The sequence below is a fragment of the Mastigoproctus giganteus genome, chromosome 10, assembly GCF_048544385.1.
Source record: "Mastigoproctus giganteus isolate SK-2022 chromosome 10, ASM4854438v1, whole genome shotgun sequence".
Classification (NCBI taxonomy): domain Eukaryota; kingdom Metazoa; phylum Arthropoda; class Arachnida; order Uropygi; family Thelyphonidae; genus Mastigoproctus; species Mastigoproctus giganteus.
This window is the reverse complement of record NC_143584.1, coordinates 204,015,379-204,029,860: the sequence shown is the minus strand read 5'-3', so window position 1 is coordinate 204,029,860 and position 14,482 is coordinate 204,015,379. Positions and strand designations below refer to the sequence as shown.

Genomic DNA, 14,482 nt, shown 5'->3' with positions numbered 1-14,482 from the left:
GTATGGTGTGAGATAGTTGGAAACAAAGGTACAATGCAAGTAGGCGTAATCTACAGACCAGGTGATTGGGAAGACTATGACAAAAGCCTCTACATGCAAATGGAATGGGCAAGTAAGCGTCAATGCCTTATTATGGGTGATTTCAATTTGCCTCTAATTGATTGGAGTAAATGGGAAGGAAACTCGACATGGGGAACAAAATTTTTAAATCAACTAGATGACTGTTATTTGTATCAACATGTCAGGGAAAGTACTAGAGAAAAGAATATCCTAGACCTCATCATCACACATGAATCAGATGACATAACAGGGCTGACAGTAGAGGAACCAGTAGCAGGAAGTGATCACGGAGTTCTACGGTGGATGATGACGAGAGAGGTAGCAGAAGTAAAAGGCAAAGGAATGGGTTTTAATTTCAGAAAAGGAAATTATGATGCCTTAAGGTACTACATGGCCTCTATTAACTGGGTAGATATCGCGCAGAAAATGAATACAATTGAACTGTGGTACGCTTTTAAAACATTAATCACAGATGCCTTGAATGCGTATATACCATTAAAAAAATACTCCACGAGAAGGGTTCCAAGTTGGATGAATAGTGAAGTTGCCACATTACTTGAGCAGAAAAAGGTGGCATGGAAACGTTACAGAGCAATAAAAAGTACTGAAGCTTATAACAGCTACAAGGTGATGTGTAATAGAGCCACAGAAAAGGTTCGACAGGCAAAGGCAGTTTATGAGAAATCACTAGCAAACAGAGCAAAGAGGGGGGGATAAAGAATTCTTCACATATATAAATGTCAAGAAGAGCAGGACAAACCAGATCGGACCTTTACGTAAGGGAAAGGAGATAGTAATAAATACACCAGCTGCCGTTGCAGATGAACTCAACAGTTATTTTGCATCGATATTTACAAATGAAAAGCCTTTTGTGGCAATGGGAAATTGTGGGAGCGAAGTTAAAAAATATGTAATTAATGATATTGAAATTTCGCAAGATTATTTAATGAAAAAACTTTCAAGCCTACAGACTAGTAAGGCTCCTGGAGTTGATGGAATATACCCTATAATTTTGAGAGAGGCGGCAAGCGAGTGCATTGAACCACTGAGGCTGGTTATGCGAGCATCACTAGACTCTGGGGAGATTCCCTTGGATTGGAAAAGTGCAAATGTATCTCCCATACATAAGGGTGGCTCTAAAAGTGAAGTGGGAAATTATCGACCTGTCAGTCTGACTTCAGTAGTAGGGAAAATCATGGAGGCATTGATCAAGGGTGGAATTCAGGATCATTTGGATCGAATTGAAATTCTCAAGGATACTCAGCATGGTTTTGTAAAGGGAAAATCATGTTTAACAAATCTGGTTCGCTATTTCGAAAGGGTCACTCACGAGCTGGATTTAGGGAATAATTTCGACATTGTTTATTTAGATTTCAGCAAAGCTTTTGACTCAGTCCCACATGAGCGGTTGCTTTATAAGCTGGAACAGGTTGGAATCACTGGGAAAATCCTTAGATGGATAGAAGGATGGCTTCAGGGCAGGAGGCAGACGGTTGTGATAAATGGCTATTCCTCAGATTGGGTTGATGTAAGAAGTGGGGTTCCCCAAGGATCAGTATTAGGACCACTGTTGTTTTTAATTTTCATAAACGACATTGATGAAGGGATAGAGGGCGTGATGTCTAAATTTGCAGATGATGTTAAAATTGGTAGAGTAGTTAATGATCACTGTCAAGCTGAGCTTCTTCAGAGAGACCTAGATAGACTTCAAGAATGGTCAGAAAAATGGCAGCTGTGCTTTAATCCAACAAAGTGTAAGGTATTACACCTGGGAAACAGTAATCCCAAAATAACTTATTCACTTGGTGGAGTTCAACTAAACCCAGTACTGGAGGAAAGGGACTTGGGTGTTACGATACGGTCAGACATGAAATTCTCTGAGCATTGTAAACAGGTTGCAAGGAAGGCCCATGGTGTCCTATCGATGATCTATCGAACTTTTGCAAGTAGAGATAGGGACGTGATAATCCCATTATATAAGGCCTATGTTAGACCACACTTGGAATACTGTGTTCAAGTATGGAGACCGCACCTAAAGAAAGACATCGAGCTTCTTGAAAGGGTGCAAAGAAGGGTAACTCGCCTGGTGAGATCGGCAAAAGGGCGTCCTTATGAAGAAAGACTTCGAATATGTGGGTTGCAGAGTTTGGAAACTAGACACCTTAGAGGAGATTTGATTGAGGTGTTTAAGGCTCTGAGAGGCATCAGTAAAATGAATGAGGACAAAATATTCAAGATTATAAATGATGCTAGAACTAGGGGACATAAATTCAAGTTACGCGGGGAAATGTTTAGATTGGACTGCAGGAAGTTTTATTTTAGCCAGCGAGTTATAAATTACTGGAATAAGTTGCCTTCATGGGTGGTAGAGGCCGACAGTTTGGGGAAATTCAAAGGTCATCTGGATAGTACTTTCGGGTAAGGGAAGCGCATAGGATGATAGGATTAATTTCCTTTTTATTTAATTTTTAATTTCATTTTATTATTTTTATTTATTTATTAATTAATTATTATTATTTATTTAATTTTTGTTTTTATCATTGTTTTGTTCGGATTTTTTTTTTTTTTTTTTTTTTGGCTGGTGCAGCATAAGCCATAGGCTTTCTTGCACCATACGGCCGTTACTAATACTAATACTAACCGCCCAGTTGCCTTTCTTATGTTTAACTTCTACTCCACTTTCCTCCATCATGAAATCTTTGTTTTTTTTTTTTTTTTCATCTTCACACAGTTCACAGTGAAACTTTTGTTCATCATTCAACAATCTTAGAACAGGTTTTACTGACTTGGTGGTCAAAGTTGTCTGGTGTGATCTAAAGATTACCAGTTCATAGCAGTTTTTCAGATGATTACCTGGGAATCAGTATTTTTTTTTTTTACATACATTGTAACAATTTCATTATTGAAAGTGATGAAATTGCTTACATACTGTAACCATGAAGAGAGAGGCCAAGAGGATAGTTAATGAGGAAAGAAGACTGTGGTTGGAAGAATGGAGTGAAACTCTATGACATGATATCGATATAATAAGAAGACGTTGTATGGTATGGTATGGTATGGTATGGTGAGGAAAAGGAGAAGAGATGGTGAACAGAGCAAATACTTGATGGATGAGAATGAGAACTTAATAACTAAGAACGAAGAGATAAGAGGAACATGGAAGTCTGTTGGTATGGATGAGATAAATGGAGAAATGCTGAAGGCTACAGGCAAGGCAGGGATAGCATGGACATACAGACTGTTCTGTAAGATCTGGGATGAGAGACAGGTGCCGAAGGACTGGAAATAAGGTTTGATCATCCCGTTGTTCGAAAAGGGGAACAGGAAAAGTGTTCCAATTATAGAGGCATCACACTGACATCACATGGAAGGTAAGAGGAATGATTGAAAATAGGATGGCAGAGGAACAGTATGGCTTTAGGCCTGGCAGATCGACGGTGGATCTAATTTTCTGCATCAGACAACTGATGGAAAAGTGTTATAAAGACAATAAAGAATTATGGATGGCATTTTTGGATATAAAGAAAGCGTTTGATGCCATAAAGAGAGGAAAAGTGTGGGAGGTTTTGAGAAACTTGGGGATAGAGAAACATCTTGTTGAGAGAATTGAGAATATGTGCACCAATACAGTGAGCAAAGTAAGAACAGTGGTGGGGTTAATGGAGAGCTATGAAATAACATCAGGTTTGAGGCAAGGAGGCATCCTGTCACCACTACTGTTCATAGCTGCCATGAATGATGTGCAATGTAGAGTGGTGGAACAACTTGAACAGGACTAGATGAAAGTCATGCTTTTCGCAGATGACCTCTGCATATGGGGAGAGAGCAGGGAACAAGTGCAATGGCAAGTTGATATATGGGCTAGTATGGCCAATGAGTTTGTTATAGTTTGTTACTTGGTTTTTAGGAGCATTAGCAACTAAGGCCATATTGCTCCGGGGTTATGTGGTGGTCATTCCCTGACCTTTCCGCATCCTCCGTATTTGGTGGTCACAGGCTCGAACCCCGGTCTAATCAAGAAGCGTGTGCTACGCACTGCTGCTCCTGCCCACCTGGCTACGGAGGCGCCTGTATGGCCAATGAATTTTGACTGGTTTTCAGTCAGGAGAAGAGTGAAGTAATGGTTCTAAAGAGGAATGGCTAGCTTGACGGATGCATTACAATGGTAGGGAAACAGCTAAAAATGGTTAACAACTTCAAATATATAGGAAGCACCATTACAAAGACTGGAGTAATAGACGAAGAAATAAGTAGAAGGATACAAGCAGGTGGGAATTTCTATAGGCAGACAAGAAATCTATCTGGAACAGAAACATACTGCTGAAGTGTAAGAAGGCTATATATCAGGCCTATTATGTACCAATTCTGACATATGCATCTGAAACTTGGCCTATGAGGAAAAACGATGAAAGCAGAATTCAGGCGGCAGAAATGAGATTTGTAAGGAGCATAGCTGGAAAGACGCGAAAAAATCAGGAATGATGTGATTAGGGAGAGAATTTAGGTTGAAAAATTCCAGAATAGGATTGAAAGGTCCCATTTGAAATGGTTTGGACATGTCAAGAGGATGAACGAGAGGCATTTGCTAAGAAGAATGTTTGATTTACAATTAAGGGACAAAAGACCAAGAATGAGATGGCAGGACATGATAGAGACCAATGTCATTAAGAGAGGAGGAAATTGGAGTGAAATCAACGATGGAGAGAAGTACATGGACAGGGCGTGGTGGCAAGGCTTCATACGTCAACCCGTGGAATAGCAGAACGATGATAGATGATGATGATGAAATTGCTAAAAAGTTGAAGGTGGCAACTTGAATATTTTTTATCTTGAACAGCTTCTTGGCTATTTGGAAATGCATCAAAACCACTTATAAACAGTGGCCTTACTTAAAAGTATCACCAAATGCGGTGTTTAACATCAGGTAGGTTTCTGCTCTAGTGTTCGCATTTTTCACACAAAACTTGATGCACATACATTGTTCCACTTTCTTATAAATTACTTTTATAACAGATGGAGGTCTAAGGTATGTTTGAACATCAACACACACTCATTACTGGTTTTGAGGAGCAAGGAGCACTTCAAACCAGTAATGTAGTAACCTCTCTCCCCTTTTCTATGCTTACTCATCACCTTAGCCCAATGCCTTCACCACTTCTTTTGTAACGAATGAAGTTTTAGAATTTTTGTTTGAACTTCATATGCAGGGTGGACTATAAGACAATAAGACACTTTGTTTTTAATGTGTAAGAAATAACTCAGTTTGAAATGTCTGAACTGCATGAAATGTACACATAGTTGATGAAGATAAACATATGTGTGAAGAACTGAGGAAATGATTACTGAAAAAATTAGTGGTAAATTATATTATGTGGAAGCTCTATTTTTTTTTTTAACATAAACCCCAAACACGAGAGTCATTTGAACCTATATTACTTAGTATTGTGCACGGGTGGAAAGTTGAAAAGATGAAAGACGATAATTGTTGATACATCAGACTTGAATTTCTATAGATTGTAATTTTCAGGAAATATATATGAAGCAAGGTTGTTCCAGAAAACAGAAGTTGAATGAACAACTGAAGAAGAAGAAATGTTGGTTCTGTGAGTTTGAAATTGGACAGTAAAAGGATGAAACTGGTTGTGGCACGTGTTCAGACTGCTTTGGAAGAGAGAGCAGGATTTATAGAAGCTAATTCAGAAGAATAGTGCCTGTGGAAGTACCTATAGAAAACGCATTCAGCAGAAAGAGAATGTCTATGAAAGAAGGAGCAGAGAGAGAGACCCCATTAGAAATGAGTCATTAATTAACCTAACTGCACTCTTTTGAATGGAATATAGAAGCCTGAGAGAGGTTTCGGGGGGCACCGCCCTAGATCTGAGAACAATATTTCATGGTAAGCCGGATTTATGATTTGCACAGAGTGAACAGCTGTTTGGAAGAAAAGTAATGGTGAAAGCAAAAGAGAAAACCGAGTTTTTTAGATGCAGAGGAAGCAATATTTGTATGTGCTTATGCCAGGAGAGATTAGAAGTCAGGGTAATCCCCGATAGAGATATATGATATTGCCTAGAAATCAGAGTGTCAACGAAGAAAAGCATATTAGCAGAAGAATCTTTTTTATGAGATATAAGATAGGACTGAGTTTTAGAAGGATTGAAATCAACTAAGTTATCGACACTGGCAGAATCCATACTGGCGATTGTTGATCAAATGGAATGTTTCTAGATAGTTTAAGAGTTGGTGGTTAATTGATTTCTCTATTTCCTTAGAAAGAGCAGAAGTGCAATGGGATGATGGGAGGGATTTGTCCTTTTTAGGAACTGGCTGGATGTGAGCAAATTTCCAAGCAGGAAGCAAAACATCTTTGGAATAAAAAAGCAAAAAAAGTGACACAGACAGGAGTAAGTTCAGGAGCACAGGTTTTGAGAACAAGTGGAGAAATACCATAAGGATCCAGAGCCTTCTGATCATTAAGGTCTATTTGCCCTAGAGCCAGTGGAAATATAGTAGAATTGATATATTCAGCAATAGAAACCAGAACTGATTTCTACTGCTGTATGTACTCAAACAACATTTATAAATAAAAATATATACACAGCCAAATTTCATTGGTTCATTGTAATCATCAGTATAACAAATGCTAATAATTGTAAAGTGACAAAGGAAAAACAAACAAGCATAGGAAAGAGAAGGCAATTTGAGCTAATATTTTGTATATATAACAAGAATCTTGTGGGTTGGGGGGGGGAGAAATACATAGAAAGTATGAAAAGAAATAACTATTAGTCCTTGATACTCTAAGAGCATAAAGACAGGAAAAATGAGAGGAAAGAAAAGAAACAGTAAAAAGAATATATGTGTTACCACAGAAAACTTCAGATTTATTAGACTAAATCACACATGGTAGAGGGCTTGAGGTATATTCTACAGTCAAATATCCCACATGTGAATGTATCTGAGGGCAATTTATATTCCTTGTAGGAATCCATTTAAAGGCTTTTTCAATGCACTTTTACATAAAGGATGAGAAGTTTCTGTAATGGAAGAGAAGTGTTTCAATCGTTGTCATTTTGTTTCGTTTTGTGTTTCCGGTTTTTATAGATTTTTATTTTTTTATTTTCAGGCATATTTTGTTCTGCTTATGGTTCCATTCCCTAATATAATCTAATATCCTCTAGATGATTTCATTCTACTTTAGCATCTAAAACTTCTTTTAATACACTAAAATTTAATACAATCCCATAGTCTTTTTTTTTCTTTGAGCAGTCTCTGCAGTCATTAGCATTAAAATTAACTTGTGTCTTTAGAGGTGTGTTGTGATATCCATACACTACCAGACATTTACTTCTGACTGATCATCAGTGGAAAATTAGATGAAAACAAAGACTGCACAATGATGACCAACATGTAAAATCGAAGCACACTCATGAACAGCTGACTGTTATAAGAAATTCTGTGAGGAGCTAAATGTCACAAAGGTGTTATAATAATTATTTTCTACATGGTTCCACAGTTGAAGGGGTGCAAAAAATATTCATTAAACAATACTATATAGAGGACTGAATATTGTATGTAACCAATGTAGCACCTATACTAGAGTCTTTACTACGTAATCTTTGGTAGTACACTTACCTTAAGAATAGGCTGTACAACTTTTACCTTGAATTCTTTTGATATGGTAATTATTTCAGCAATGTCACCATCATCTGAAAATTAAACCACTGATAAATAAAGGTCACTGCAGTATAATTAAATATCACGCTATACTAAGTTTTATAAATACAAATCACTATCAAAATACTTATTAAAACATTAATTATACAAAGCTCTTCTTAGTAACCTTGGTAGCTCTTTTTTGGAGAGAGTATGTCCTATTGTTAGAAAATTTAAAGTTTTGTATTGATGTAAAACTTTTACTTACATATGTAAATGAGTAACATATGTAAATCACATATATAACTTAGAGGAAAGAGAAAGGGAATTAGCATTAGTAGAGGCATATGATGCAAGAAAGCAAGCTTATGCAGCATCAGCCGAAAAAGAAAAAAAAAAAAAAACACTTCCATTTCACCCCTCCAAATTCATTCAAAATACCTGTCCAGCTGAGTCTTAAATTTGTTTAGGCTATTAACTTCCACAACAAGGGACGGAAGTCTGTTCCACCAACCAACAACCCGCTGGCTAAAGGCAAATTTCCACACAACTACCCTACATCTGTCTTTCCTCAATCTGAATTTATGCCCTCTCAGGTGATTATTCTGAGCAAGAGGAAGAATCCCATCGGCACTGAGCATGCTCAAACCATTCAAGGCTTTATACACCTCTATCATATCACCTCGCCGGTGCCTAGTCTCCAGACACTGTAATTTGCTAAACTTAAGCCTTTCTTCGTAAGAGCAACCCTTTGTTCCATTCGCTAATCATGTTGCCCTTCTCTGTACTTGTTCCAGCAGCTCTACATCCTTCTTGAAATGAGGCCTCCAGACCTGTATACAGTACTCAAGGTGTGGCCTGACCATTGCCTTATACAAGGGAATAATCACCTCCTTATCCCTGCTAGAAAAATTCCTGTATATCACTGCCAAGACACCATGAGCTACTCTTATTATACTCATCGGAGTCATTAGGCCTATAGCACACTCCTACTCTCAATTTTGATCTCCCAATGCTTATGTCACACCAAATTGACTCGACACTGCACTGTCCAGTGATGTCGACTGGCTTCACTTTGTTGGATTTTATGTTTCTTAACTAATAGCATAACCCCTTCTCCCTTCCTATCCTGTCTATCCTTTCTGTACACATTGTACTCCTCAAATTCCAGTTCTGCATTCCTTATATCTGTGTGACACCACATCTCTGATATCCCAACAATATCTGCCTTTTATGTTTTGAGCAATACCTCAAATTTATTTACCAAACTCCTAGCATATTGTACACGCAAGTATACGTGCACCCTAACACAACCCATGTGTTTACTTGTACCGCAATGACTCCCAGCAGTCTCTGAAATATCCTGCATCTTGTTTTCCAGGCTGCTGCTCATTCCAATAGAAGCAGTGCAAGAATCTATTTCACCTCTGCCAGTGGCTACTGTCAATCTATTGGTCTTTGTCTCCCCCCAAGCTAGCAGTTTTCCGACCCACCTAACACTGCCTCGATAGCATCAGCAAATATTCTTGCACCCTTTCTATTTAAGTTTATCCCATTCCTGTAGAAGCAGTCTCTCCTGTTAACAAGTACAGACCAGACTGAAAAAAATTCTACCCCTTGCACAATCTTTCCAGGGCCGAATTGATCGACAAGGCTCTCATCATATACTCCCTCCTATTGTGTCTGGGCAGAATTGCAGGCACTTTCAAATTCAACCCTAATTCACGGCTTTTTTTCAACAGTGACCTGTACTTGTTAAGTAATTCTGCCGGTCTCCTACTCTTAAATTGTTGAAGGTAAACATAAAAAAGGTGTCTGGGGTGGATGGGATCCATGCAATTATATTAAGGGAGGCCACAAAGGAGGTAAGCAAAAATTAGTAAAAATTATGAGAGCATCTTTAGATTCAGGAGAGGTTCCTAAGGACTGGAGATGTGCGAATGTATTCTCAATTTACAAAGAGTGATTAAAAGGTGTAATGAATAATTACAGACTGGTAAGCTTAACTTCTGTTCCAAGGAAAATAATGGACTCACTGGCTAAAGAAGTAATGCAGGACATCTAAAAAACAAGAATGCAATTATACTGGTCACAACAAGGATTGGTTTAGTGGCAATTTTGTTATCATATTTTTATTCCAAGTATAATATCAAAAACAATTTTGATATCATATTCTTGGATTTCAGTTAAGATTTTAATACCGTTGCACATAAGAGACTGCTGTAAAAATTGGAGAAATGTGGCATTAAGGGAAAGTTTCTGCTGTGAATAAAGGGATGGTTTAGTGGAAGAAGACAGAGTGGTTATTAATGGACACTGCTCTTCATGGAATAATGTTATTAGTCAGAGTCCTCAGGTTTCAGTGCTAGGCCCACTGTTGTTTTTTATATTTATTAATGAAGTCATATCTTAATATCTAAGGTTGCAGATGATACAAAGGTTGGCAGGGTGTTTAATGACAGTAACGAAGGTAAGCTGCTGTAATAAGATCTATAAAAATTAGGCAGATGGGCTGAGAAATGGCAGTTCAAGTATAACAGTGAACAGTGACAAATGCAAGGTACTGCATATGGATAGCAGTAATCCCAGAGCAATGTACCAACTGTATGGTACTAGAATCAGATTAGTGTAAAATGAAAGACACCTGGGGTTAATTATGCAGCCACATGAAGTTCTCTGAGCAGTGTAGACAGGCTGCCAGGACAGCACATGGGGTTTTGTTAATGATATATTCAAGAATCTTGCTAGCAGGGGATAAGGAGGAGATTATCCCATTGTACAAGGTAATGGTTAGGCTGCATCTTGAGTTCTGCATCTAGGTCTGGAGGCCTTACTTAAGAAAAGCTGTAGATCTGCTGGATTGGATGCAGAGAAGGACCACAAGTTTGGTGATGGAAACAAAAAGGTGGTCTTACCAAGAAAAGGCTTTGGTTCTGCAGAATGTACCATCTTGAGACTAGACACCTGTGGGGTCATCTGATCGAGATGTTTAAGGCTTTGAATAGATTGAACAAGCTCAATGCTGATAGAATCCTTCCTCTTGCTCAGACTACACATTTAGGGGAGCATAAATTCAAACTGAGGAAGGATTGTTGAAAGGTTGTGCAGAAGTTTGCTTCAGCCAGCAAGTAGCTGATGGTTGGAACAAACTTCTGTTGTTGTGGAAATGGGTAGTTTGAATAAATTCAAGGAAAAACTAAACAAATTATTGGAGGGATGTATAGGTGATGTGGAATTTTTTTTGCTGATGCTTTATAAGCTTGCTTTCTTGCATCATGTGCCACTACTAATGCTAAATAGAACAAGAATAATTAGTACTGAAAAACTACATTAACAGAATAGAATGTAAACTTTTTTATCTGTCTTTTGAGTCTGCTCCTTCATGTCAATGTCAGAAAAATCAATGTTCACTTCAAAAGTTGGCTAATAAAAGAATCTTGATAAAAACTATCATGCCATTAAAAAGGTTACTGACACAAGAAAGTATTGTTATAACTCTTACAACAATCTTCTACTATGTTACTAAAACCCTTCAAAACTATTACATAGTAACCTTAATTATCCCTATCCAATCACTTTGGTCATATTAGAAATAAAAGTAATTCCCTTGGTTAATAAGTTTTCCTTTGTAAAAATGGCATTAACATTTATGCCAGTATTTGGAAAGTGTAGATTTTTATTTTTTATTTTTTTTTTATTTAGAATAATATCAATGTTCACTTAGAATTAGAAGACAATCTTCTAATTCTAGAGCTGAGACATTTTACTCCTGTATTCTGATTTTGTTATAAGCTCATTATTCGTCTCAGTCTTTATTGTAAGGAATGAAAGTTATTATTTAGTTCAAGTTTATTTGATGTCTTATAACTGTTAAATTTTTAAAGTTATGGTGCTAGCTATTTTTTCCAAACACTGAAGAATGACCACCATTATTTATTTTATTTACAATTAGTTTTGGAGACACATTGAAAATAAGTGCTCACCTGTTTTTTTTTTTTTTTTTTTTTTTTTTTGCAACTGTAGATATCATACACTTGAGAACATCAAATCCTTAAATCATTGATACAAGGGGCAGTCAATAAGTATTTACTCTTACCTAAAAACATTTGAGTTAGATATCTGAAATCTGCCTGACAATTTCATCAATGCAGATAGCGTCTAGAGCTACACATTTTTTCCCATCTGTGAATAAACTCTTTCAGGACCCTTGAACAGAACTCCTTGCTTTGAGAGAAGAAAACCAGGCTTGCTTCCACTTCATTAATTACCTCCTCTACATAATGAAATCTGCAGTCCTGTAATAGTTTCTTCATTTCAGAGAAGAGGAAAGAGTCTGAAGACGAGAGGTCAGGAGAAAAGTCCATTGTGAGTGCAGCCTTATGAGCAGGAGCATTGTCAACTAAAAGGCAGACACCTTTGGATAACTTCTTGTGTCTTTCCAATAAATATAAATTAACTTATGAGACTTAGAATATATATATATATATATATATATATATATATATATATATATAATATCAATCCCTAACTCAGATATTTTTAGATGAGGGTAAATACTTATTGACTGCCCCTTGTATGTTTACAGTAGCCATTTTAATGTTAGTTAAAACATTTTTTGTATTCTTGCTCATGTGGTCAACCTATAACTTTATATATTCACTTTATCTCTAACAACCAGTCTTATATTGGGTATAGGAAGGAGGGAAGAAGGTTGACTGTCTACTTACCATTAATCTGAAATATCAGATAATTAAAAATACTGAAATTTGAATTATCTGAATATTTTTTGCTTTTATCCCCCCATCACTGCCAATTTCACTCAAAGAAATTGACAAATATAATATTTAACTGTAAGAAACAAACTATCTGGTAAATATAATACAATTGTGATTCCAATTATATAAAGTATTATGAATGAATCAGAGAAGAATAAATCATCTTTTTTATTATTATTAACCATATGGTTGCAAGGAAGCCTGAGGCTTATGCTGCACCGGCATATGTGTGTGTGTGTGTGTGTGTGTGTGTGTGTGTGTGTGTGTGTGTGTGTGTGTGTGTGTGTGTGTGAGAGAGAGAGAGAGAGAGAGAGAGAGAGAGAGAGAGAGAGAGAGAGAGAGAGAGAGAGAGAGAGAGAGAGAGAGAGTCAGAAAGTAGAAAGGAATCACCAAGAAAGAGAAGAATGATGATATCCAGCTCAGGATGAGAAAAAGTGACCTTTGTCACTCACTTTGTCTCATCTTTATAATACTAACCACTCTAACAGGATGCATAAAAACAGCAATCTAAAAAAAGCCTAATAATTCAACATTATAGAAATAGCTACAGATAATTTATTAAATAGTCAATTTGCAGACATTTTTAGTAGAATTTTTTTTACACCTCATCTTTGTAATAGTGCTAATTGGGATAATCTACCCAGTTGGTTTGGCTGGAATAATCTACCCAACTTACTTGGCTTTTTTTTTTTCATAGATAAATCAAACTTCCTATAACACATCTCTAGCGTTCAACCCCAACCAGCGATTTCCAAACAGCAATCCCATTAAGCATTAATGTCAAACATGTGATTTCCCCCCCCCAAGGGCCTAGCCACTGAAATCCCAGGAAACTAGGTGGCAGGACCTGCCAGAGCAACTTGTGATACTGGACACACCCAGCTAGCCTCTCAACGTGGCAAGGCATGGGCAACGTCGGGCCCCACTAGGGGCCTGGCGATCAATAAGCCAGACAAACAATGGGCACAACACATCACACTGCACAGACATGGCCCACACACTTTCAATTCTCTGGCTTGACATTGTGCTGTCCTCGATACAGCAAACATATGCAGAGATGGGAGAAATCCCAGGTGCCGTCTGATATGAACATACCTTATGTACTAGCATTAGTTTCCCAATTCATTTAAAACATTGTTGCCCTTGGCACATCTTTCCAATATTAGTAGAAGAGCACCTGCGAAGTGATCTGATTGAGGTGTATAAAGCCTTGAATGGTTTGAGCATGCTCAATGCTGATGTGTGCGATTCTTCTTGCTCAGAATAATCGTCTGAGAGGGCATAAATTCAAATTGAGAAAAAACAGTTGTAGGACAGATGTGTGGAAGTTTGCCTTTAGCCAGTGGGTAGTTGATTACTGGAACAAACTTCTATCTGTCATTGTAAAATTTGATAGCTTAAATAGATTCAAGGCAGAACTAGACAAACATTTGGAACAAGTGGATGAGTGAAATGAGAAGAGTGTTTTTTTTTTTTTTTTTTTTTTTTGGCTGATGCTATATAAGCTTGCTTTCTTGCATCATGTGCCTTTGCTAATGCTAAAAACTCTTCGGGTTTTGTGGCCTGATACAAGAACCCTTAAAATGCTACTTTGAACCACATCATTAAAAAATTCATTATTATCATTACCAGACATTTTTCTAAACCCATATGACTTCCTCAAGGAAACTGGCAAGAATCCTTGCACTATTTTTGTTTACATGCATTCCTTCTCCACAAAACAGATTCCTTCTTGAGCAGGCCACCCTGATAAAAATCAGTGTGACCTACCCAAGAAGTAATCCTCCTCTCCCATAAGAGCCTTGTGGAATCCCTTGAGTCTTAAGTTAATTCAAACCTTTTATTATATAATCCGTCCTGCAGTTAATATTGCAGTTAATATTGCAAATGCAGTTAATATTGCAAGTTCCCACATGAATAATAATACTTTCCCCAACCATTGAAAACTGACAACCTGTGGTCTTACAATTGTTTTATACAATGGGACTATG

The 14,482-nt window shown here is 37.3% G+C and overlaps 1 protein-coding gene across 1 annotated transcript in view; it reads right to left on the bottom strand.

Moving 5' to 3' along the window:
- LOC150079796 (mitochondrial disaggregase-like) overlaps positions 1-14,482 on the bottom strand; it is a 164,219-nt gene that overhangs the window by 34,695 nt on the left and 115,042 nt on the right. The window contains exon 13 of the mRNA XM_090383236.1: positions 7,696-7,769. Coding sequence (XP_090239362.1) covers positions 7,696-7,769 — 74 coding nt within the window. The remainder of the gene's footprint in view (positions 1-7,695; positions 7,770-14,482) is intronic.